This window comes from Barbus barbus (genome assembly GCF_936440315.1).
Source record: "Barbus barbus genome assembly, chromosome: 7".
NCBI classification, from domain to species: Eukaryota; Metazoa; Chordata; class Actinopteri; order Cypriniformes; family Cyprinidae; genus Barbus; species Barbus barbus.
The window spans coordinates 34,216,949-34,242,965 of NC_136735.1; the positions used below are offsets into that span (position 1 = coordinate 34,216,949).

Genomic DNA, 26,017 nt, shown 5'->3' on the forward strand with positions numbered 1-26,017 from the left:
TTAGACGGGTCACCTACACACACATGTACGCGCCTGTGTTATGTGAGGGCTGCCAAACAATTCATAATCATTGTTACAAACAGTCATTTCTCCCATGCATTACTTCCTCAATGAGGTTTTTGATGTCTAAGATTGTACATATCAGGCCTGAACTCCTCTATTAATCAAATTCCCTAGAGCCTTATTGTTATTTTATTATTTTAAAATTTTATAATAATATATATTGAATTTAAAAAAATAAATACAAGTAGTATTATTTAATTTTTATAATATATTAATTATTATGTATTTTTATTACATAAAACATGTTACATTGCAAAATTAAAACTCATGCATGGTTAAATTTGGGGTTTATTTATGGATTTAGCTGCTTTGTACTTTGTTAAATCTTTGCTGCCTCAGATCTGTTCAAGAAGAACAGCTGTATGTCATTGACACTGACTATTATTGGACCATTAAGAGCTGCACTGCAGTATCTATTCACAGAGAAAAACCTCCTCCATTTTTCCACCCTATTCAAATTCAAAGTGGGTTAGCTGTGCCACTGCTTAGCCAGGGTAAATTACGGCAGAAATGCGACGGCAGGCAAAAGGAAAAATGACACACTCGGGAGAAATATTTTTTCAGAGAATGGAAGAGTATGAAAAGATATCATGACAGTGTTGAGTAGATTTCACCATCTGCCTTTTTAGAGGATGTGTGTGTGTGTGTTTGTGTATTTATATTTCGTTCCAATCAATGAATGCCTGCAAATCTGAAATACCCTCCATAAACACCCACCTTCATACAGTATTCGTCAGTTTCTTTAACCACCCACTGTCAGCACAAAATATACCATCTAAATTCCCAAAGGCAGATTTGGCTAATGATCAGCCATTAGTAAAGCATCTTTTATAAGAGTCTACTAGAATCCAGCAGATCTTTGGACAGGAAACTAGCTTGCTAGCTTGCACCTTAAATGCCCATCCTGTTAGCAGCTACATGGTGTCCGTCTGCGTGATGGATCGGTCTGTGTGATTTGTGTTTAGAGATCGTTGACAGAGTTAAAGTCTTGTTTTTCTGACTGAAGCCCTTTGGGATCTGGTCACGGTGACTAGACATCCTGGATGTGCGAAAGCTGGTGTCACTGAAACGTCCGGCCCTGCTGGAAAATCCAGCTAAAACCATCGGTGTTACGGTGTTTAGCTAGTTTCTTACTGGCACAGGATGGTCCTCAACTGGTTCAAGCCAGTCTAGATCATTGATTGGCCACTTGAAGTATTTGAAAGAAAACTGTGGCGCATGCCCAAAAAACATGGTAAATATTATTATTAATATTATTGTCGTTATTTTTATTTCATTATTTTTTTTGTGTTACTAGATTATTAGCCAGTGAGGTGAACAAGGAGATAATAAAATATATAAATAAAAATAAACATTGTAATATATATATATATATATATATATATATATATATATATATATATATATATATATTATTTATTTATTTTTAAATAGATATAAGTATTTGATAAACTTCTGGTGGATTGGCATATTTTTTGAACAGCATTTGAATTATTGTGTGGAAATGAGTTTTCAATTATAAGACAAATGCAAGAATCTGTGGGCTTGTCGTGTAAATGTATATTAATGAGATTGGCAAACTGTAAATGTCTAAATATCACCATTGCATTAAAGCTAAGACGACTGGATTTGGCATTAATTTGTCATGTACTGTGAGGGTAAATGAATGCAGTAGGTGGAATTAATGTCTGCAGCAACATATTAATTATACCTGATAGCCAGTAGCAATAAATCAGCCAAACATCAAATTAAATTGTAATGTAAGATTTTTTTTTGTGCCCACTAGACATGCTTTTAGATCTTTTCCAGCATGCACAGCAAAACATGTCTTTAATATAATAATAAAATGACTATATTTAGTGATTTTTGTGGTGTTCCACTGGACAAGGTATACTTATATTTAAGATAAACGATCTAAAGTCCTCTCTTTAGTCTATTTAATATCACCACTGTAATGTGATATTCTCACAGGAAGTCTGCTGTAAAAGCTGAATATGTGTTTTTGCAACCAATTTACAATCATAATGTGGACTCTGAAGGCTCTGTAGAGGTTGGTGTTTGATTCAGACAGGTTTTCTGTGAGGATGGAGGGGTCAGACAGCACATTGCACGCAGTTATACTCACAGGAAGAGAGGTCGGACACAGGGCTGGTGGAGCATTTAGATGTCCTTGAGAATGGTCTTAATAGTAATTCCTCTTCCTACACACAGGATGTGTTCTGCTTTGTCATGACCCATTTAATTATATTTGTTATGTGGGTCATGGCCATTTCTTTCCAAACCCAGTGGACCTTTTTAAAAAGCTGTGCGTAATATAAAAACTGTAGATGCTTTCATGTAATAGCAAACGGCCTTCTGACATCAATTCTAATTTAGTTCAGTATCTGGGTTAAGGTGCATTGACTTCTAGTCAGGGCATCAAAACACATTTCCCGTGCATTATTTTTGTGTAAATGACACAAAGTCTTCCTCTCAAAATGCTGTGTGAATCACATTGCATTTTCATGATTAAATCGATCGGTAAATCGATCAGAGTTTGGGTTTTGAGTCGCAGCTCATTTCTTTGTGAATTTGGTGGGGTATTATAGGACTGCTTCCAGAAGAGGAGGAAGATGATATTTGTTGCTCAAATATTGTAAAATGGAAAAAGGTTGTTGCTCAGGATAACCTGGTTATGTTTCCTTGATGTATCAGTTTTGCCTGTATGGAAGCCAGTAAATAAAATAAAAAAAGGTAATTGCAACTGTTTATTCTGAATATTTTCCACCCAATTGCGATTTTGCATCTCACAATTCTGATTTTATGATACGCAGTTGTGAGCTATAAAGTCAGAATTAACATATAAACTCGCACTCACAAGAAAATGGTCTTTTTTCCCCCTCCGAAGTGGACCTCGAAACTCTGAATTTTGAGTTTACATCATGCGATTCTTAGAGAATCTAAAGTCTGAATTGTGAGATAAAAAGTCACATAACTTTTTTTGTTTTTTGGTTCAGTGACAGAAACAGGCTTCCATATCTCTGAGATGTTTCTCTTAATATATATATATATTAATATTATCAATTGATCAACATTAAATGCTCTTTATACTGAAATAAATATTAGTGTAATATGTGATATCCAATTAATATTAATACTTAATAATATATCCAGTTAATATGAATGTATTATTACTTATCAAGTGATATTATAAATAATAAAATATATTAATATTAATTGTTATTAATACAGTTGTTAATTGCTATTTCTAGAATATATAACCTATTAATTATTATATTATTAATAATATAATTTTTCATACATGTTTTGATATTAATAAAGATGAATAATAATCATAATAATTGCAGTTAATATTAATGTTAATTACTAATACTAATGTTAGTATAGTTGCAAGTGCCCAAATATGTTGTTTTTTAATTTGCATTACCCATAGTTTTTATCTGTCAAGTCAATGCTGTTTATCTTACTCCATGTATTCCTGACGTGGATTCTTTTTTACTTTCCAGTGCCACTGACCTTTTTTTGCCAGCTTTTACTCATGTACTTTAGTTAAAACAGTCTATCATATTGTGTCTATGAGAGCATATGAGTGTGTATTTGCCCTCAGGAGGTCTTCATGTGAAGTCTGGGCCTGGAGTGTTGATAGGACCACCAGAGCGGCATCTCAGACAATCTGATATTCTCGCTGGGACCAAAGTTTGACCTCACTTACAAACAGACCTTTTATTGTGTGCTAAAACTCTGATTTGTCGTGCGCCTCAGGCCATGTACGACACATTATCATCAGTAAGAGGATGCGCTAAAAGGACTACTTGAAGCTTTGCCCCATTGGCCCTCCTATTTTTCATCGTTAGCTCTTGCTTAATGCTTTTTGCCCAACTTTGTGCTCCTACAAAGTCATTTTTGTTTCTTTTACTTCCTGGCCCATTTCCACAGTAGCTTACCAACAGTCTAATGCCGTTGCTTAATGTGGTTTCCAGAACGATGTCAGTCCCGTTTAGCCATTGCGCTTTATTCTAGGTCTTTAGATAGTCTCGATAGTGCCGAGAAGAAGGAAATGGTGTGGAGAAAAGGTCAAAGACCATGGCACTGACACCCTTGATCTCTTTGATGTGATGTTTTGGAGCCAAAGCAAGCCAAAAGAGAAGTGAAATGAGTGGGTAGTTGTGTGTGTGTAAGTGTGCTCAATAATGAGTTATTAGTCTTAAATGATGTCGTTCCCCAACCCTCATCCTCCTAAAATGAATCTCTGACAAAAGCTTATTATGTTTCCTTTTGAACTGGCACGTTCTCATGATCTCACTCTTTCACGTTCAAATCAAATGACCCCAAACGTGTTTTCCTGCCTCTCCATTAGACATGCATTCATTCTGTCCTAACCCTACTTTATATATTCATCCATCATTATTCCTTCCTCATCCACTTGGTACAACTGCCTTCATTTTAACTGGGATCCATCTCTAAAATATACACCTTATTGCATTTTTTTAAAGAAATTAATATTTTTATTCTATAAGGTTGGATTAAATTGATCAAAAGTGACAGTAAAGACATTTAGAATGTTGCAAAAATTCTATTTCAAATAAATGTTCTTTTTAAGTATTTATTAATCTGTTTCCACAAAAAACATTAAGCAACTGTTTTCAACATCAATAATAGTAAGAAATGTTTCTTGAGCAGCAAATCAGTATTTTAGAAGGATTTCTGAAGGATCATGTGACACTGAAGACTGGAGTAATGCTGCTGGAAATTCAGCTTTGAATCAAAGGAATAAATGACATTTTAAATATATTAATATAGAAAGCAGTTATTTGAAATTGTAATAATATTTCTGTTTTTACTGTATTTTTGATCACATAAATGCAGCCTTTTTGAGCATAAGCGACTTCTTTCAAAAAATCTTACTGACCCCTAAACTCTTAAAGGTAGTATTCCTTCATCTCAAGATTTAGATGAAAATCCCTTCATCCATTATCTTATTGGAGTGTTCCAGGTTCAATACGTGTTAAACTCTATCGGGCATCTGTGACATACCGTCGATTACCACTGACAATCATTTCCACTCATCTCGTAGTTTGTAAACGCAAGCAAAAATAACATGTGCAGTACTGCAGTTGTAGGCAATGGGGTAAGATGTTGAACTGGGATAAATGCTAAGATTCATATGGTTTTGAAAGTCAACTGAGTGTGTGTGTGTGTGTGTGTGTTATTTGCAGAAACAAGAGCCGTCAGGTCCGCTGCTTTCGGAGGACGGGCGAGAGCAGCTGATGTTTGAAGTTCCTTTGAATGACTCCGGCTCAGCTGGTCTAGGGGTCAGTCTGAAGGGTAATAAGTCCCGAGAGACCGGAGAAGACCTGGGCATCTTCATCAAGTCCATCATCCACGGCGGTGCCGCACACAAGGTAAAGAGCAGCCCATTCACCCAACGTCCAATCATCTGAGAGCTCCAATCATGAAAGTTGCTCCAATCCTGCGTATTTCATTACAGAATGGCATACAGTTGTAATTTATGCCTGAAAACTACTAAAAACCTTTAAAATGTCTATAAATAAAAACATACATACACTATTATAAATCTAATATATTTATAATAGTAAATATATATTTTTTACAACTCAATCCGAGCAGCTGTATCCTTAGCCATCTTCAAGAATCAGCTAAAAACACATCTCTTCCATCTTTATTTGACCCTCTAACTCTAGCACTCTATTCTAATTCTATTCTTAAAAAAATAAAAACTTTTCCCTTTTAGACTTGCACTCTATTCATTTACTAACTGCTTGTATTTCTTAAAAAAACTACTCTCTATTCTTTTTGTATTCTGTTTATTTTCTTCCTACGTGTACTTCATTAAGCTAACTGAGACTTGTTATAGCAACTTTGTTTTATTTTGGTGATAACAACACTGAAAAATGTTCATGCTATTTTATGTTAGCTATTGCATTAACTCATTTAAGCTTATTGGTTAACATAATATGAATAAGAAATGTACAATAGATACAAAAATGTACTATTAATAAGGCATAGTTGATGGTTGAAGTTAAAATCCAAATATTGTCAGATTAATGTGTCTGTAACTACTACTATGATTTGGAGAAGCAATATAATAAAGAAGCAAATAATACAAACCTTGCTTATTACGTGGGATATACTGTAGTATGGTCATTTTGATTCACCCAAAGTGGCCACAAACTGAAAAAAAGTGCCGCTATAGAAATATGAATACTCCTCTCCTCTTCTCTCCGCAATCAGTCCAGTCAGGCAGCAGGTGTTGTGTCTGTGTGCAGATAAGAGCACATCTACTGTCTCCTATCAGCACTGTAATCAAGAGTGGGCTCACAGGTGGAGCTGCGTCTCTGGCCCCTATCAGCACTCCAGTGGAGAGTGGGCTCAGAGAGCGAGCTGCATCACAGACCCCATCAGAGAGACGCTCAAAGAAATAGACATTTTCAAAGGCTGAGCTCTTCATTTGACTTCTGCCGTTCACCCTTATCACACTTTCTGCTGCTCCTCTAGAATTTACATTCCAGGATTGAGATCAAATGAGCATGAATAAAGACAAACTGCATCCTAATTTCTGGAATAAATTATCATAATACAAAGTAATGAAGAAAAACATGTCGTAGGTTATCTTTAGAGCTCTTTATGAGGTAGCGTCTTTCACAAGGCTGTCTTAGGTTTCGAGCTTCCAGACTGTCTGCTTATGTATGCAGGAGTATATATTCTCAATAGATGGGCACAAGTGTTTGTGGCCGTTCTGCCGGAGACCCCTCCTGGGTCAGTATCGGTGGTCTGCGGTCAGTGACCTCACCCAGGGGTCAGGATCATACGGCGTGACACAGACTCTCAGGAGTCTTTAGCGGCTCCATTGGCTTTTAGCTGCTAATCTCTTTTGTTCCTCCTCAGCTCAGTTTTATTTAGGAAACCACAGCTGTGGACCTTAATCCAATTCATTCCGGGCCGGCCCTTTCACGCTAATGATATGCATCCGTAATTGTGTCTGAATTCATAGTGGGATGCATTAAACATTTAACAGTGGGGCTACACTGCATAAATGTTTTTAAATCACACTATAGGGCTGTAGTGTTGGGAGTAGCTAGATAAAAGTAGCAGTGGTCCTAACTTAACTACATGTTTTAGTGTGACAGTAATTCTGTCATAACAGTTCTTCCTCCAAAATAGTGGTGGTTCATTGACAATAAGTTCAAAAGAACAAATTATTCACAAAAGCTTGAACTTTAATGCTGTAATTTTATTGTACTGTATATTTTATTTATTTGTTTGCATTTGTTTGTATTTATTTTTAAGGTTAGTTTTTTAATATTTAATATTTTAAATGCTGCTGTGAATATATAGAATTCTATATCTTATAATATTATATTAAAATAATAAAAAAATTGAGAGCTCTGATTAATCTTCCTTTAATTAGTATTGGGATATGATTTTTTTTTGTTTTTGTATTCCATTTTTAATTTCATTTTAAATACACCATTGTATTTATTAGTAAATAATATATAGCAAACATTTATATATTTTAATGTTTTTATATATTTTAATGTTTGTTTTTTGGTATTTATTTTTATATTTATATTTTATATTATATTGAATTAATAGGTAAAATATACATTGTCTGTTATTATTGTAAAAATTTCAGATATTTTAATCTGATAAATTTATCTATAACTAGTACTGTGGTTTTTAGTTTAGTTCGTTGTATTAATTTTTTTATTCTGCACTGAATCTAAGTCATATATCTACTTTCTTTCTCTTGTTCTCTCTCTCTGTCTGTTAGTATTATAGTAAAAAAAGTTTACAGCTTTTATTCCATTAATCTGCCTATAACTAGTACTATTTGGGATTTTTCTAACTTAGTTTTTTTGTTTTTGTATTGCTTTTTTAGTTTCTAAATGTTTAAATACACCATTGCATTTATTAGTAAATTATATTTCTTATTATAGCAAAAATTTAAATATTTTAATGTTAGAAACCACTGTGATTTCTCATTTTTTTAATTTAATTATTATTATTTTTTTTATATATAGTTTAGCTTTTCTTGTATTTATTTATTTGTATATTTATTTTAAATGCAAACTGAATTAATAGGTCAAATATGCATCATTCATTATTACAGTAAATATGTAAGATCTTTTAATCTGATTAATGTCTCTATAACTAGTACTATAGTTTGTAGTTTAGTGTTTGTACGTATTTTTAAATACTGCACTGAATCTTTATGTAAATTATATATCTAATTTCTCTTATTCCCGCTCTCTCTCACTGTCTATTAATATTATAGTACAAATGTATTTTTATTCAATTAATTTGTCTATAACTAGTACTATTTGAGATACAGTAATTCAATTTATAAGACTAATAGAAATGTAAGATCTTTTAAATGAATTTAGCTTCTGTTTTAGGTGAGGTTTGGTGTAGCTATTAGCTAAAACTTGTTAGAAAGGCTTTTTTTCCATAGAGGTTTGCCTCTAGTTTGTACATGTGACATTGGTGTCTGTCTTTTCTCGTTTGCAGGACGGTCGCTTGCGTACCAATGACCAGCTGATAGCGGTTAATAGCGAATCCCTGCTCAGACGCTCCAACCATGATGCCATGGAAACCCTGCGGCGCTCCATGTCGACTGAAGGGAACCTCAGAGGAACCATCCAGCTGGTGGTTCTGCGTGCTGTGGAGCGCTCACCTGCTCAGGTATGCCCAGTTCCTGCACTGTACCGTCTGTCCCGCTACAGACCGCTTCCCCGCAGGGCCTCTGAACCCGAAACCCTGGCCGCAGCCCACCGGTATCACCGCTATCCACATCACAGTCTCTCAGGTGACCTCTGATTGTTAGTTATTGTGCACGAAGACATGCTCACATATGCTTTGGCTAAAAGGAGAAAATGGTTTTAATTTTCTCCTTATTCTGAGATTTAATTCTAGCTTTAAAGTACTATTGTTATCCTTCAAGGAGAAGAGAAAAATAGGCTTGTGATTAAAACAAATCTGTCAGTAGATTACATTTTTGTCCCCAAACAGCCAATTTTCCCAAACAAAACTCTTGAAAATATATTCAGTTAAAAATTGGGGTCAGTTGGATGAGTTGCCTTGTCAGGCATTGCAGTATAACCATGGACATTTGGGGAGGAAGTCCTTGAAATTGAATCATTGTAGATTAATTTTTTTTGACAGACTGAAGATTGTTCTTTTCCTTGTTTTTCTTTGACTTCATGAGAAAGTGCTTGTTCTTCTCTCCTGCTTCCTGCTATTGTACTAACATCATGCACGTGCTTGTATTTTCATTTGCTCTTTTCACTTCTTTATTAATGTCTGCTATTCTTTTGCTTTGTTTCTGTATTGCTGAAGTTTTCTTTTGAAATAAAAGACTCTTAAATCTTTGCATGCACTTTGTTTTCTTTTAACCCTCTGGGCTTTTCTTCGTGGATCTTTTCTGTTTGTTAAGGGCATGAGGTGTCATTCATCTCTTTCTTTCAGCTATTGAGTTTTCAAACTTTGAGATGTGCTTTATTGAATTTGTGTATGCAATATGTAGAATGCGTTTAAAAGTTTGGGGTCTGTAACTTTTTTTTTTTTTTTTTTTTTTTTTAAGAAATTGTATTCAGCAAGAATGCATGAAATTGTTAAAAAGTGACCACAATTTATTTTAAAATCTATTCAAATAGAAAACAGTTATTTTAAAATGTAATGATATTTTTCAGTATTACTGTTTCTGCTGTATTTTTATCAAATAAATACAGCCATGGTGAGCATAAGATACTTCTTTCAGAAACATTTTTAAAAAATCTTACTGATCCCAAACTTTTGATTGGTTGTCTATATGCTGTATCAGATCAGAATAATTTGAAGTTAACCAAAAAAAAAAATATATATATATTAAAGTGGATATTATGTGACCCAACATGTGACCATTAAAGTCTGAGAAGCATAACATTGCATTCTATCAGTCTACATTCTCATAAAGCAAGTTAATGCACTGAAATATGCAATGTAAACCTATGCATTTCCACTAAATACTTGTTGGAAACGTTCAGTGCATGCAAGTCTACTTATGAGCACTTTTCAATTTTATGACTTAGAAAATATGGCTTGATAACTTAAAGTGTGTGTTCAGTTTGTGCTTGCATTATTGGGAAGCTTGGCCTTCTTTTATTACTGTCAGTTTCATGTCTCTCTGTTTCAGGGGGTTCGCCATGTTCACTGGGGTCCCCCTTTTGTTAATGTGGTGGTAAGTTTAAGCATGACTGCATGAAGATATCCTTGCTAATAGTGGTGGTTTCACATGATAAAGACAGAGAGTCAGCTAAAACGATATTTTTAATTGATGGAGAAGTTTCTAAACTCCAGTAGTCTGTAGAACAGTGCTGATCATTTCAGGAAATGGGTGTTTGTTATCTAAGCATTTTTTTGTGCATATTTTTCAGAATAGACTTATTCTTTTCTATTATGGGAAGTAGTGTTAAGGCAAATTTATTGGAGGAGAGAATCCATTTCCATGAGTCAGCAGCTCAATAAAATGTCGGTTTTGAGCCAAGAGATAATAGCTGAATCTTTTTTTCTGCTTTGGATCTTCAGAAGTCTCATGCTAAGGTTTCTGAATGTTCAGAAGTAGTCAAATGTGGCTTGATTCGAGTTTAGAGTCTTTGCATCTAAGGTTAAACCGGGACGGTTCATCAATTCCGAAAGCTTCTCATCACCGTCCGATGAATATGAAGACAAATAGTTATTGACTCCACCTTGAGCGGTCTGACTTTGGGTGGGTGAGCGCTGGAGTATTATTGGGGAGCATTAGCTTATCCCCAGCCCAATCTAGTGGTGGAGGGATGGTGATCGGTGCGGGCGGTAATGGCGCTCAATAGAAGGTGATATGTCGCTGAGATGCATTCTTCATTAATCACATGCAGACGGAGCGATCAATATGCCATTAATCACCCAGACAGAGCTGAGTGATAAGAGAATGAGTGGGAGGTTAGAGAGTCAAAAGTGTTTGTGGAATCAACGTAATGGGTTTGTTTCTCAATTCAAGACATGGTACTAAAATACTAATTCAATTTTTTTTTTATTCAAGAATTTTAGTTAAAAATATTTTAGAAACCAAATTACCACGGTATCATCGTTGGATACTAGTGCTTGTTTGGATGTCTTGGCAGTACCAATATTTTATGAAAGTACCATGACATTTTTCTGTATGTAATTACATGGTACCAGCAAAACTCTTTTTTGTTATTCTTTTTAAACATGGTAATGCTGTAATATTTTTTGAAGTACTTCAAAATTTGGGGGTTGATAAGATTGTCCATGCTCAGATTTAAGACCTTTTTAAGGCCTTAATTTGTGAAAGCAGAATAAAGACTTTTAAATGCTTAAATCTGAGCATGGAGTCATGGCAGTTAAATGTTGCTCTCCAGAAAAAGAAAAAAAAAGAATATCTTCCACATGTTTTTGTTTTATTTTCCAATCCAATACATCCTTAAATCAAGATACATTTACTTGAGATGCCATATTAAGATACGAAGTCTTGTTTTCTGAAAAATGTATCAAAATTAAATGGTTTGAAATAAGAACAACTATCTGCCAATGGGGTATGAAAACTTGTTTTCCCTTTTAAGTTGATTTTTCTGAGCCATTGGCAGATATATGTTCTTGTTTTAATCACAAGCACAGTTTGTTCAGTGTCTCATAAAACAAAACTTATTATTAAAAAGTAATGGAGATCTGTTGGAAGTTGTATTTTCACACTTCAAAGTATTGCTAAGACAAGACATGTACATTTAGAGAACATTTTGGTGCATTGTTCCCTTCAATTTGTAACTTCATTTTTACTTAATTTTAATTTCAATTTGTAAAAATTTTTACATTTACAGAAACCCTTGAATAAAAGTATTAAATCTTTCAAAAAACCTTTCTTAACCCAAACTGTTAAACTGCAGTGCACCTTCGAGAGATTTAATGTGAAACCACCATCTTTGTTCCTCCTTCCTCCATGTGTTCTCCTTCCTGTTCTCCACCCAGTCTGCTGTCTAATCCCGTTACCTCACTGGATCTCCTCTTGCTCAGCAAGTTAATCAGATTACACCATGGGCTCCTTGAATAAAAGGCTAATTTTGGGCTTTAATGAAAGGCAGCCCGGGGCTACCCTGAGGGTCCCTAACCTCAGCTCACCCTCACTGCTGTGGAGGGGGTGGAGACGGCCGTGACTTTAGGGTCTTGTTCTAGAGGCTGTTTTGTTGGTTCTTTGTCTTGGACTGTAGACCCAAGCTCCCTTGTGAATGTTGTCTGATTAAGACGTTCAGCGCACTGCCTTTGAAGATGTCAGAGAGGTTCTGTGTGTGTGTGTGTGTGTGTGTGTGTGTGTGTTGTACACCTGAAATCAAGGTGATATTTGAACGAATGAGAATATGATTATGTTATGAACATATTAACTGATGCAAGGAGAAATTAGACTTTGACATTGTCTTCAGATGCTAGTGTGCTATCAGCAAGGGTGTAGTTTTGGTTTGAACTTTGGGGGGGGGGGTTGAAGTGGACCCCGGGTCATGCTCCCTCTTAAGGTTTATTTATTTGTTTGTTTGCTTAAATGTTTATTTTTGTAAAATGGTCTTTTGTGCTATCCACCTCACATGCAAAGTTGGTTGATTGCGTAACTGCAATAAAGAAATAGGCTTGTTAACAATTACTTGTATACATAGGATATCGTTTATTTTATATTATTTAGACACTTAGGCTATAGTTTGACAGAATGTTCTAATTCAACACGCCATGGGAAGTCAATCTAACTTAACGTTTTCTTTTATTGATATTGTTTATTTCTTACTCAACAGTTCATCAGGCTCTTAATGATGTAATCTGTGCCATCATTGGAATATCTGAAGGTTTCTCCATCACTCATCATTAGAACCCATTGGCTCTCGATTCTGACTTGTGCTTGCTCTTATGAAAAAGCACCATAGTTCTTAACTGTAGCATTTGTTATAATAAGGCTAGCCTATTAATCATTTCCAGGCCAATAATGACTTTTTTATTAATCTATATTGCATTTGTTATGAGAAACAACAGCCTTTAGAAACAATATCTACAACATGCCACAGTTGTAATAAAAATCTATTCCCTTAACAGATGATCTATTATAAATTCTACAAGTTAGACAAAATTTACCACAATAAATAAGCCTACAGTAAAACGTGATAAATTATAGTAAAGGTGGTCATGAGTAGGCTAGTTTCAAACTATTTTAATATTATGTTAGTGCTGGTGCAAGATTGTTCTCTCCTCTTTTCATCAGTCTTTTTTTTAGCTGACGCTTTTATCCAAAGCGACTTACAATTGCTATATATGTCAGAGGTCGCACACCTCTGGAGCAACTAGGGGTTAAGTGTCTTGCTCAGGGACACATTGGTGTCTCACAGTGGATTCGAACCCGGGTCTCTCACACCAAAGGCATGTGTCTTATCCACTGCGCCATCACCACCCCCTTTTTAGTTTGTGCCTTTTTTTAGATAATGTTCGACTTTCTCCAAAGCATTTTAAAGTGGCAGTTTCTCAATAGAATTCAAATAGATCGCTTATTTTACCATCAGCTTGGCGAAACTTAAAAGACCTTCCTGCAGTTTTTTGCCAAAATAATATCTTCACTTGCAAGAGTTAAAGCCTTTAGCTTTACAGACATAAGTATTGTAATTTTACTACTGCAATGTGGATTACTATTGTAATACAACTGCACTGTAAAATCATTTTAATGTATTTGACTTAGAAATAATAATAATAATATCACCATTATTATTGTTGTTGTTTACATTATTATTATTATTATTAGTAGTAAATAAATTAACTTTAGATACTGTTTAGATTTTATGCCCTTAATGCCCTGCAGTATTGAAAATATTAAATATTTATTTATTTATTTAAAGTAAAGTTAGAAATTCCAGTATCATGACAACATTGTTCTTAGCCTTTATTTTTAGATGTTCAGTTAAGTATTAATTCAGTTTTACAAATTTTGTTGTGCTTATTTATTTATTATTTTTTGTTTTGTTTTGTTATAGGCCTATATTTTTTAGGTTTTATTGTTTTAAATATTTTCTTCACTTTAATTTATTTTTATTTCAGTTTTAGTTTTCATCTGCTACTGCTATTTTATTTTAGTTTAACTTCAATAGCCACTTTCTTTCTTTCTTTCTTTCTTTCTTTCTTTCTTTCTTTCTTTCTTTCTTTCTTTCTTTCTTTCTTTCTTTCTTTCTTTCTTTCTTTCTTTTCAAATAGTTGTAGTTTTAGTGTTAGTTGTCAATAACACTGGTTCTGACTGGTTGTGCCGCATTGCCTCGTGGTTGCTAGGGTGCTCTGGATTGTTTCTGGGAAGTTGCTATATGGTTGTTAAGATTTTGTCATTACAGTGTTGTTGCTAGGGTGTTCTGGGGGGTTGCTCTGTGTTTTTTTGTTGCATTTTATTGTCCACCAGGCAAAATTAGCTTTCTTTAAAGAATCCCACATCTTAGACGTCATTGATGTGTGTTTAAGAAACAGTGCTCTATGTGTTTTGCACCAAAGATTAGTGGTCAGCGGTTTGTTCAAATCAGTGTGAGCAAAAGTAATAGTAATCCATGCCTTAACAAGCCCCACTAATAAGGACGATGCAGCGGTTGAAGTCAGTGGGAGGTGAACACGTAAATCAATAATATCGACTGTTTAAATTGACTTTTCATTTTTAGCTTCCCTCCATCTGGATTCTAGCAGTTGCTATTCCATTCTTCTTCAAGTACCTTAAAAAAGATATTTTCCTGCCAGCTCTCAATTTATGTATGTTAGACACATGCGTACAACACGTTTACCATCGTCAAGGCACTGATCAGAATGAAAGACAGAAAAGGTGTTGCTTAGGCTCAGCAAAGGGGGTTTTAGAATCATTTTTCATGAAAAACATAATCTCTGAAGATAAAGAGAGCCTGAGAATCATTGATGATTCCCGTGCGTCTGGAGAGACAGCGAGCAGGAGGCAGATGACAAGAATGACGTTTCCCCATGTAAAGAGCCATCATCCCCGCTAATGACTGTCCTCCAACTGAGGCTTAACGTCGGAACAAAAGAACGAGGCTTTCATCTGTTTTTCCCCACCATGCGGAATAGTACGGTGTGAATGCATTTAAGCACACTTTGATATGGTGATATCCTAATACCTTTCATGTCCGACCAGTCAGTCTGGGCTTTTTGTTGCCGCGAGTAGCGTGTTTGTGTGTGCAGCATGTGGTTTGCATGACAGTATAAAGTCTACGGCGTTCCTCCTCTGGGTTGTAGACGCCCAGACGGTGACAGCTGTAGCTTCTTTGTCTTCTGAGAAGAATCCATCAGGATGCATCATTTGGTGGCCTCACGTCTTCATATTGACACACGTTTCCGTCTCCGTCTCGAATAGTACAGTCTGACGGGATTGCCTTTGGCTTATGAACGTTTCTAACTGTGACATATGGTTGCTTTTATCCCTTTGTCATTTACAGTTTGGGTTCAACATTTTTTCCCAATGTGTTTTTTTTTTACATCAGGGTTGTTCACTCACAGAATTTCTTTTTCTTTTTTTGGATCTACAGTTTTCCTACTGTTCAAAAATATGTGCTAACACTTTACTTATGGCTTTATGTGTAATGCATTATAAAGGGTTATTAAAGAGTATAATGCATTATAGTTATTCATAATGTGCATTGTAATACATTATGGACCAGTTTTACTAACAGCTTGCGCCAGCGCAAACCGTCTTTTGGTGTTAAAATTTTGGTGTCAGGTTTTACTAAAAACATGCAGTGAAGGATTAGCGCTTAAAAGGCGTGGACACAGTTATTTTTATGTCTGACCTTATTGAATATGCATTTCTAGGAGTTTCCCTTTCACACGTAGAATTTATGGGAGGAGAGTATTCAAATGAATCACGCAATGCATTTTACTAACATTTGCGCTCGTCAAATTGCTGGAATATGTGCCATTTATTTAATGCCCAAAAAAGCATGTCTTAAACTATTTTGCGCTTGACATGGCTGCAATTATTGTTGCTAGGAGGAGACGCGAGAGTGCGTGGTAGAAGGGAGAGGATTTTTCTTCCACACGTAATTTATTTGGAATGCAAGAAGAACACGAAAATATTGTTTGCCAAGCCATGTTATTTTTAATTTGCTACAGGAAATAAAAGACGACTTGGAACCCTCAACTAGGAGTCACGCAATACCATGTCTATCAGAAACGTCTTGCAACTTCTAGAATTTTTTTGGCCTCTGGTTCTTTTCAATATACTATAGCTTATTTATTTCTTTATTCTTTATTTTTGACTGCTCTAATTTGCGTTGTGCTCGGTATATTGCGTTGGTCGATATGTAAATGAAATGTTGCGTCTGTGTTCTTTAATTTACGCATTCTTAGTAAATCACCAGCAGAAATTTCCCCTCACATCTGAGCTCTTTGGAATTGTGCTTTTGCGCTAATTTGCCCTGCTTAGTAAAACTGGCCCTATATCTTGTTGAAAATAATTAAAACCGAATTTAAAATGCGTAGTGTAACAGTGAATTGATAAGTGTTATAATGTAGTAACTGTGGCAGACAATTATTAATTATAAGAATGCATTGCAAGGCATAATAATGCATTAAACGGCTTTTATAATGCAGTTGGAGTAATTACGTCACTTTCAGCTCCACACGCATTGTAGTGGAAGAAAAACACTGGTAACAAGTAGAGGGAAACAGGTAAAATCCAAAATGTATTGTTGTGCCTTCGGATGTCAGAATCGGAATTAAATTCGGAATGCATTTTTATAGAATACTGTCATTTGAAGCCATTTGAAGCGAAACTCTATATTTATACAGACATACTATGGATGAAGCCTGCTATGATTACCCTACTTTTAAAGCATACATTTGATTTAAACAGTAGGTCTACATAATATTCACAAATGCGGTTGATAAGGGATATGTTGTATTAGCTCTACAGTTACAGCATGAAATACTATTTAAACCTATAGCATTTTACATAACATTTACCTATTTTATCTCATAATTCTGCCTTTTTTCTCACAAATGCAAGATTATATCTCCTAGTTCGGACTTAATAACTCAATTTAACTCAACAATAGCGAGTTTTTCAATTCTGAAGAAAAAAAGCCAGAAGTGTCAGAATTGTGAGGTATAATCTCGAATTGCAAGAATAAAGGGGGGAAGTCGTGGCCTAATGGTTAGAGAGTCGGACTCGTAATCGAAAGGTTGCGAGTTCGAGTCCCCGGCTGGCAGGGATTGTAGGTGGGGGGAGGGAATGTCCAGCGCTCTCTCCACCCTCAATACCACGACTGAGGTGCCCTTGAGCAAGGCACCGAACCCCCAACTGCTCCCCGGGCGCTGCAGCATGGCTGCCCACTGCTCCGGGTGTGTGTTCACGGTGTGTGTGTGTGTGTGTGTGTGTGCATTTGTTCACTACTCACTGCTGTGTGTGTGCACTTGGATGGGTTAAACGCAGAGCACCAATTTTCGGTCACCATACTTGACAATACGTCACGACGACTAAAGTCAGAATTTTGAAATATAAACTCAAATTTATCTTTTGAATTTCTTTTATTAAAAAGATTTTAATTTATTTTATTCCATGGCTTCCATTGACTGCTACTTGAGAACTTCTGGTCAATTGAATCCAATCTTGCTGAATAAAAGTTCAAATTGATATACAAACCATCAAGATAAGTTTCAATATTTGTTTCTTGGAAGAAAGATCATGCAGGTAAAATAACAAGGTTGAAGGTAAGTACATTTTGGCGTGAACTCCATTTCCTTAAGCTTGTTTTCTGTCCTGCATGGCAGATGTTCCACTTGTTGGCTTCCTGACATTATGAACCCAATAGAATTTGCTGTCAAGACTTTTTTCCCAATCAGCATCTTCCAGACCAATGTTTTGTTGCTTTTTTGCTCACTAAAATTAATCCTCTACAACTTTTCACCCTCTTCTTTAGGAAAATCAAGAAAGCAGTCAAACTCTCACCAGAAACGACTCTCCTGTTCATCTTCGTACGAACAGCAACCACTCCAACAGTTCGGCATCACCTTCCACAGCAAACAACCGCATGTACGAGGCTGCTCCTGGTAAGTACACACTGCCACTGATTCAATTGCCTTAGGTCGTGACTTAAAGCTGCTGTACTATTAATTCCTGCTTCATAGTCAGCTCCAGAATCCAACTGGATCATGTGGCGGATTCCACTGGTGGTCGCCAAATCACGCTCTGTGTGAATACGTCTTAACTTGTTGACTACATTCTAAATGCACACCAAGTAATTGCTTTTATATAATGTTAAGTGCTTTCATCTAAATTCTCTCACTGCTAAAGACACAAATGAAATTGATCAGTGCTCCAAAACAGAAAGAAAGCGTGCATTCATCATCAACATTATGTGAAGAGTGCTTTGCTTCTCTGTAAGGGGACAAAATGAGTTAATTTTCTCTGCCGCCTCATTTTCAATGCCAGCGTAGCTTTCCATTAGCTTTTTCGACTTGTACAAGTTGGAAATCTGCCCATCTCATCAATACGGATGGAAAAGACGATATTTTTGCTACATTCTCTTCCGCTTTTATGCAACGCGGCCTGACCTTGAAATTATTAAGCTGATGAAATGGATTCTAAGTGGGCCTTATTAGCATACTTGCAATTGTGCCGAGCGCTCGAGAACGGATAACAAACTGTTTTAAATTCACACTATTCTTTCCCGCCGCTCTCCAGAGAGTTGCCCGTGCCAACACAAAAGGCTTTTTCCGTGTTTTTTGGGAAACCATTGTTTACTGATTAGCGTCTCTTGTCCGTCAAAGCATGTGACTGTACTTTAGTCGCACAAAGAGGGATGTGATATTTACACACGTCTCATTTTAAATTCAGATTGCTTTCCACACTCGCTGCAGTTAGATTTGGTAAAATCTGAAAAATTTAAAACACCAAACTCGGCGTGCATGTGTAATTTTTAATGAAGTGTCGTTTTATTCACATGTTTTTGCTAGCCCCCACATTAATATTTCATGTCACTGCATATATATGACGCAGTCATTCTGGACCCGCTTTACAATAAATGGCTAAATGGTGGAAGGAATGGGGACAGTAGTGCAGAAAATTGAGTCGTAATGGAGGTATTTCAGACTAGTGCTGCTAGCATTGATCAGAACGTTGTATGGTCAGTGAGAAGGTCTCAATGTATTTCTCACATGTTAGATGATTCAGAACTCAGTGAGCGTGGTCAAGTGTGTCTTATTCCTCATAATAGGAGGAATAACTCGCTTTCATGTCATTTCAAACCTGTATGACTTTCTGTTTCTCAGTGAAACACCTATACAATAGACGAGAACTTAGAAAGTTGAGCTAAAGAAAATGAGAAAAACACGAGTCTCTTGAAGCCACACAATGGCTTTGTGTGATGAACATCAGCTTTAATATTAGTATATAACATTAAAACTCATATTTCCATACAGCTCCATACAGACCCCCTGGCGGACCACAAGAACTGCCGAAGGAAGATTACAATGAAGACGATTTCCCCCCTCCACCTTCTGATCTGGACCTGCTGGAAACAAACCCTCCACACATACACAAACAAAATCGGTTAGTTATAGTGCTCAAAGAGTAAAGTCAGAGGTAACAGCCACAGTTCACTGGTTTTCTTTAAGAGCTCTTATTGTGAAAGCAAATAATCTAGTACTTCGATCAGTGCTCATTACTGCATCCTGAACCGCCTTATTTCAAAGATTTGAAAACAAAAATACCAATTTTATCCACTTAGACTTGCATATTTATATACAAACACACAAAGAAAGATTCATTTACAGTATAGGTAGACATGAATGAAATGAATGTTGGTTGCAAATACTGTCATTCAGTTCTAAAACATATCAATAAATAATTCAATTTATATAGTTACAAATTAAATACTGACTATTTTATCCAATATTTCTGTTACTGTTCAAAAGATGTTTTTAATAAATTAAAACTTTCTCAGAAAAGACATATAATGTTACCAAAGATTTCCATTTCAAATAAATGCTGCTCTTTTGAACTTTCTTTTGTTCGTTTGAACTAAAGCAGTACAACTGTTTTCAACATTGATAATAATATAAAATATATATCTCACAATATTACCGTTTTTACTGTATTTTTGAGTATATAAATGCAGCTTTGGTGAATATAAAATACTTCAAAAGCGTTTTACTCCCAAACATTTGAGAGGTAGTGTGTGTGTGTTTTTATGCTTATAGCATATTTGCTTGATTATAGTGTTGCATTGTAAGATTTCTTTGATATATTTGATCAATCAAACTGACTTTGTGTGATATGTATGATATGCGTCTTGTAGGGCTGAAATGGAGCCTGTTTCCTACAAACCCACCAACCAACAATACCCTCAACGACAGAAAGTCCCAGATTACCCCACCAACAAGTCCTCCAAGAGCATGGATTTAGGTATGGAAACACACATACGCCACATTTACCAGAAACTACCTACAAAATAATCTCCAGATAAAATAAACTACATCTTGTGGACTAGATGCATTTTTAAAAAATGCATTTAGTTTAAGATACTGGGACTGTACAGACTCTGTGCTGGCAGTGGCAGTGCGATTTCAGTGTATTTAACGCTTGGTTAACTTGGACTGTGGGTGGTTAGTTAATAAGCTGCAGGTTTTTGAGGTGAAACATTTTGCACAAAGATTAAAGGTTATACTGAGACCTAGAATACTTTTTTTGTACTTTTTGTAAAATACTTTTAAGATTTTGGTCTGTTTATCTGAACACAGTGGAAACCGATTGCCTTCAGTGCAAAATAAAGCCCTATAGCTACACATTTCCCAGTATTAGCCACGGATGACCCGATAACTTGTCCTCTCTCTTTTCCACCACCTTCAGAAACGAGGATATTTCAGTGCTCCACAATGGGAAGTTTTCGCCCGTTTCCAATTACATTTCATTAGGGTGGAGTATTGGCTTCAGCTCCGCTGCCACTGCGCTAATCTCCTCACTGCTGAAAGCTGATTGGTTTTCATTACACACATCTCATAGTGTCGTGCTTTGCTGCCATCTTTTATCCCCCATCCAGACCTTTTCCCCTCTATTTATTTCTTTATCTATCTCTCTCTCTCTCTCTCTCGCTTTTTCGTTTTGTTCTTTAAGTTACTCTTTCAATTTTTCTCTATAGGCCTTGTGGCCTGTGGTTCAGCCTGTGGATTCTTTTTGTCCTTTTTCATTTATTTTTGATAAATGTGTACATTAAGATAAAGAAATATACATCTAAAAAAAATCTAAATCTAAAATATTGTTATAAAGGCATTAGCATTTGTACTAATATATTCATTTATTAAAAGGAAAGGAGTAATATTCTTTATGGGAATATATTAATCAGTGAAACCAATTTAACAAACTCTGATGCATATATGTGCTTATATTTTGCTTAAACTAAATTATTTCAAATGTTCTGTTTCGAGGCTTAACATAGAAAGCTGTATGATGTATGCAAGTGTCAGCAAAGATTTCTATCAAAGTGATTGTTCTTGGAGGGTTTTTGGGTAATGGATTTCCAGTCAGGGTCATAACTAATGTGACTGAAGGTGGGAGCAATTTCAGATATTTACTCTAGCATTAACCGCTGTTAGCATAATACAGGTCATTTATATCCAAATACAAAAATAGCCAACATATTTATTAATCTTAATTTACAAACATTAAAGTAATCTGTCCATCACCCAAGGGTCCACTTTTCTTATCCTCAAGGCTCATAATTTCAGTCTGGCTAACGTTTTCCTCTGTGATATTGCGAAACGTTGAAAGACAAAGGTTTTTCTCAGTCAACCATGGTCCCTATGAGAGCTTTGGCTGGAGTTCTGGAGGCTAGCGTTTGGAGTTCAGAGTGTTGGCTCTGCTCGAGTCTCTCTGAAAGAGCTTTATTCTGCCAATCGCATCATTAGCAGCTGTATGTGTTTTTCTGGGCATGAGTTCATGTGAAAATGCTCTTAATTTCTCATTTGCTGATTGCTTTCAGGCCATTTACCTTTATGCAGAAGTACAACACACCAGCCAAATGTGGTTTTATCAGAATATTTAGAACTAGATTTTTATTTTTCTCCTTAACATTTTAGTAAAAAAAAAAAAAACATTCATTGGTAAAGTGTTCTGAGTGGTTGCCAGAACATTGGCAAACAGTTGCTAAGTTTACTGACTGGTTTCTAGGGTGTTTGGGGTGGTTGCTACAGTGTACTGCATGTTGCGAGGGCATTCTGGGTATTGCTTTGCTGTTTTGGGTGGAATCTAAGGCATTTTGCATGTTGCTAGGATTTTCAAGGTTGTTGCTAGGGTATTCTGGGTGGTTGCTAGGATGTTTTGGTTGGTGTCTAGGGCATTTCGCATGTTGTCAAGGTGTTCAGGGTGGTTGCTAATGTAATGATATGGTATTTTGGGAGGCCATTCTGCATGTTGCTATGGATTTAGGTTTTGCTGGGATGTTTAGGGTTGTTGCTAGCCTGCATTGCTAGGGGGTTCTGGGTGTCTTCAAGGGTGTTCTGGATGTTGCTGTGGTGTTTTGGGTGTTTCTAGGGCATGTTGCTAGGGTATATTTAGGGTGCAGAACCTGGCGTGATCTACAGGTGTGAAAGTATTGCTTAGTATTGAATGATGTTTAGTATTGCTAGGATGTTCAGAGTTGTTTCTAGAGTGTTGATAAGGGATTCTGGGTGGCTGCTAGGGTGTTCAGAGTGGTTGCAAGGGCAGTGGGTGGTTTCTAGGGTGTCCGGATATTTCTGTAGTGTTTTGATGTTTTTTAGGGTGGTGTTCAGGGTTGTTGCTAGGGTGTTGATAAGAGTTTCTGGCTGGTTGGTGGGGTGTTCTGGCTGATGAGTGATTGCTAGGGCATTGTGCATGTTACTAGGGCGTTCTGAGTGGTTGTTAGGGTGTTTTATGTGTTGCTCGCATGTTCAAGGTTGTTGCTGGGGCATTGGTGTTGAGGATTGTTTCTAAAATGTTTTGGTTGGTTGGCAGTGTGTTTGGAGTGGTTGCTTGGGTGTTTATTGTTGCTTAAGTGTTCAGGGTTGTTGCTAGGGTGTTCTAGTCTGTTCTGGCTGGTTTCCAGGGTATAAATTTTTGCTAGGGTGTTCTGGCTTGTTGCTAGGTTGTACAGGGTTGTTGCTAGGGTGTTCAAGTTTGTTTCTAAGGTGTTCAGCATGGTATCTAGTCTATTCTGGCTGTTTTCCAGGGTATTAATTTTTGGCTAGGTTGTTCAGGGTGGTTGCTAGGGTGTTCAGGTTTGTTACTAGGGTGTTTAGTGTGGTTTCTAGTGTGTTCTGGCTGGTTTCTAGGGTGTTCGTTGTTGCTAGGCTGCTCTGGGTGGTTGCTAGGGTATTCTTGCCGGTTGCCAGGTTGTTCTTTGTGGTTTGCTTGAATGCGTTGTCATGAGTTTGAGCAATAATAATAGTGCTGCTTGACTTAGCAAACGCCGTGAATGGCATTAATTTGAGTATTTGAGTATAATGTGCTCGTGAAGGATGTTTTTGCAGTCCTTCATGTGTGTGTGATATTTCCGTGTGTGGTTCTGCATGCAGGAGTGTGACATTGTGCCTGTGTTTTGTTGAGTGTGGATAATCCAAATTTGTAGGGGCTGTCAAGCATTCAGTGCCAAAATATAATTTTTTTCCTCACCTTTTTACTCTTCTGTACCTATTTTTCTCCCCCATCAGCCCTGTCTGTGTTCTCTCACATACGTGTCCATATGTACACACACGCGTGTGAACCCACACAGGCCTCTCTTCCAGTGTTATTTCTCTGCTGGGGAAATTGAGCTCATAAAAGATGAAAAGGCTTATTTAAGAGAAATTGCAGTGTAATGAAACCCCATTATTGTATCCCATGGTGCAATGCCTGTGGCAGCAGCTGCTCTTCACTGCTCAATCCTGTTTGTGCGGATTAGTCTCTCTCTCTCACACGCAGAGACGCACTTTCTCGTTTTCACCACTCACACTCAGGCCCACACACACTAATAATGCCTTGTATTCCTCCATGGGTAGCTACTGTAAATGTCTTAGATGTGTCATAATGGTTTTCATAGATGTAGTCGCTCATATGCATTGCAAAAAATTGCTGTTTTGTTTTCCTGAAGAAAATTCTGAGCAATCTTATAACAAGATACATTTGATTTTTTTAAGCATTAAAAAGGACTCCGTAAATAACAAGTGTTAGTAAATAAATGTATCTCTTGTTTGTTTTATATATAATATTTTTTTAAATAAATGCTGTTCTTTTGAACATTCTATTCATCAAAAATGTATCATACCTTGTACAAAAATATTAATCAGCACAGCTGTTTTCAACATTAATAATTATACAAAATATTTATTGAGCAGCATATCAGCTTATTAGAATGATTTCTGAAGGATCATGTGACAAAGTATAAAAAAACTCCATCACAGGAATAAATTAAATTTAAAATTATAGTCAAATAGAAAACATTATTTATTTATTATTATTTTTTCTAATAATATTTTACAGTATTAACATTTTTGCTGTATTTTTGATCAAAATATATACAGTAAAATAGTGTGTGTGTGTGTGTGTGTGTGTGTATATATATGTATGTATGTATGTATGTATGTATCCTGTTTTTTTCTTTCTTTTCTTTGTTATAAATTTTGCTATGTGTGCACAATGTAAGTCAAGTCGTTCGAGTGCGTGTGTGTGTGTGTGTGTTTAGGCAAAGCACAGATGTTCTCAGCTGTACAGAAGCTTAACTGGTCCTGCACAGTCTTTCCTAATTAAAACCAATTGTGGCTACTTGCAGTAGGAGAGAGAGATGGAGTTAGATCCATACATCAGGACACATGTGGAAAAAGATAGAATTAAGGAGCTCTCTACAAATCCAATGTATTATTTTGTCAGTTCAGCTCTGTTTCTGATAAAGGTTCAGTTTAAAAGACATTATAAGTAATGCTAGGACTCAAATTTATTACAATGGTTTATTTATTCCAGGTTAAATATAATCCTAAATATAAATAAATCTTATAAAATCAAAACTGAAAGGAATTGGCAACCCAAAAATAAACATTTTGTCATCATTTACTTATCCTCATGTTGTTCTAAACCTGTATGAAATTCTTTACCTTTACATTACCTTAATGTGTAAAAGAAACCTAAACCAGTATAAAATGTGGTCTACTGGTCAGACTAGGAGATTATCTAAACCATCTTGACTAATTTGGAAGACCAGGCTAAGATCGGCTTAGACTAATTTAAGCATCTTTTCTCTGCGTGGTAGTGGATATCTGGATTTTAACGTCAACTTAAAATCAACTTACAGTAGAAGTATAAATACATGCAAGTGTTTTAAAAGCATTACGGCAACACTTAAACATTACACTTGTTAACATGAGCCTGTTGTGAAGTTATATCCAGTCTGGAATGTCTATTGGGCGACACAAATGAGTGTTTGAGGAGCTGATGGATGGTTTGTTTGTGTGTTTCAGTGGCAGATGAGAGTAACATGGCCTCCATTCAAGGACAGAGACCTGGTAAGAACTTGAACACACGCACACACACACACACACACACACACACAGCACATATTAAAGCCGCACGCCACATGAGAATGGGATTTTACTACGGTTAAGGAGTTTTGTTCGGCATGTTAAGCCAAGTTGGTTGGAACCCTCTTAACCATGGTAAAATGTGATTTGTTTTAATGAACAGCAGCAACAGAAAAATGACAAAAGACTGCAATGTTCTATACGTGATTAATTTTATTCATAAACAATAAGTAAACAATTGCTCTGCCAAGTTGTTTAGTTTATCAGCCTCACAATGTCAGTTCCACCATACTGCTTTAATAGCCAACGTCTCATTTATGGTCAAGCGCTGCAAGGCTGGCCCAAGATCAAGCATGCGATCTGTAAAGCGCTGTGTTAGTTGACTCACAGG

General features: G+C 36.1%; 1 protein-coding gene across 1 annotated transcript in view; it reads left to right on the top strand.

Moving 5' to 3' along the window:
- pard3ba (par-3 family cell polarity regulator beta a) overlaps positions 1 to 26,017 on the top strand; it is a 149,043-nt gene that overhangs the window by 62,278 nt on the left and 60,748 nt on the right. Inside the window, exons 11-16 of the mRNA XM_079420912.1 lie at positions 5,280 to 5,465; positions 8,593 to 8,766; positions 18,042 to 18,171; positions 19,543 to 19,672; positions 20,421 to 20,527; positions 25,567 to 25,611. Of these exons, the coding sequence (XP_079277038.1) occupies positions 5,280 to 5,465; positions 8,593 to 8,766; positions 18,042 to 18,171; positions 19,543 to 19,672; positions 20,421 to 20,527; positions 25,567 to 25,611 (772 nt within the window). The remainder of the gene's footprint in view (positions 1 to 5,279; positions 5,466 to 8,592; positions 8,767 to 18,041; positions 18,172 to 19,542; positions 19,673 to 20,420; positions 20,528 to 25,566; positions 25,612 to 26,017) is intronic.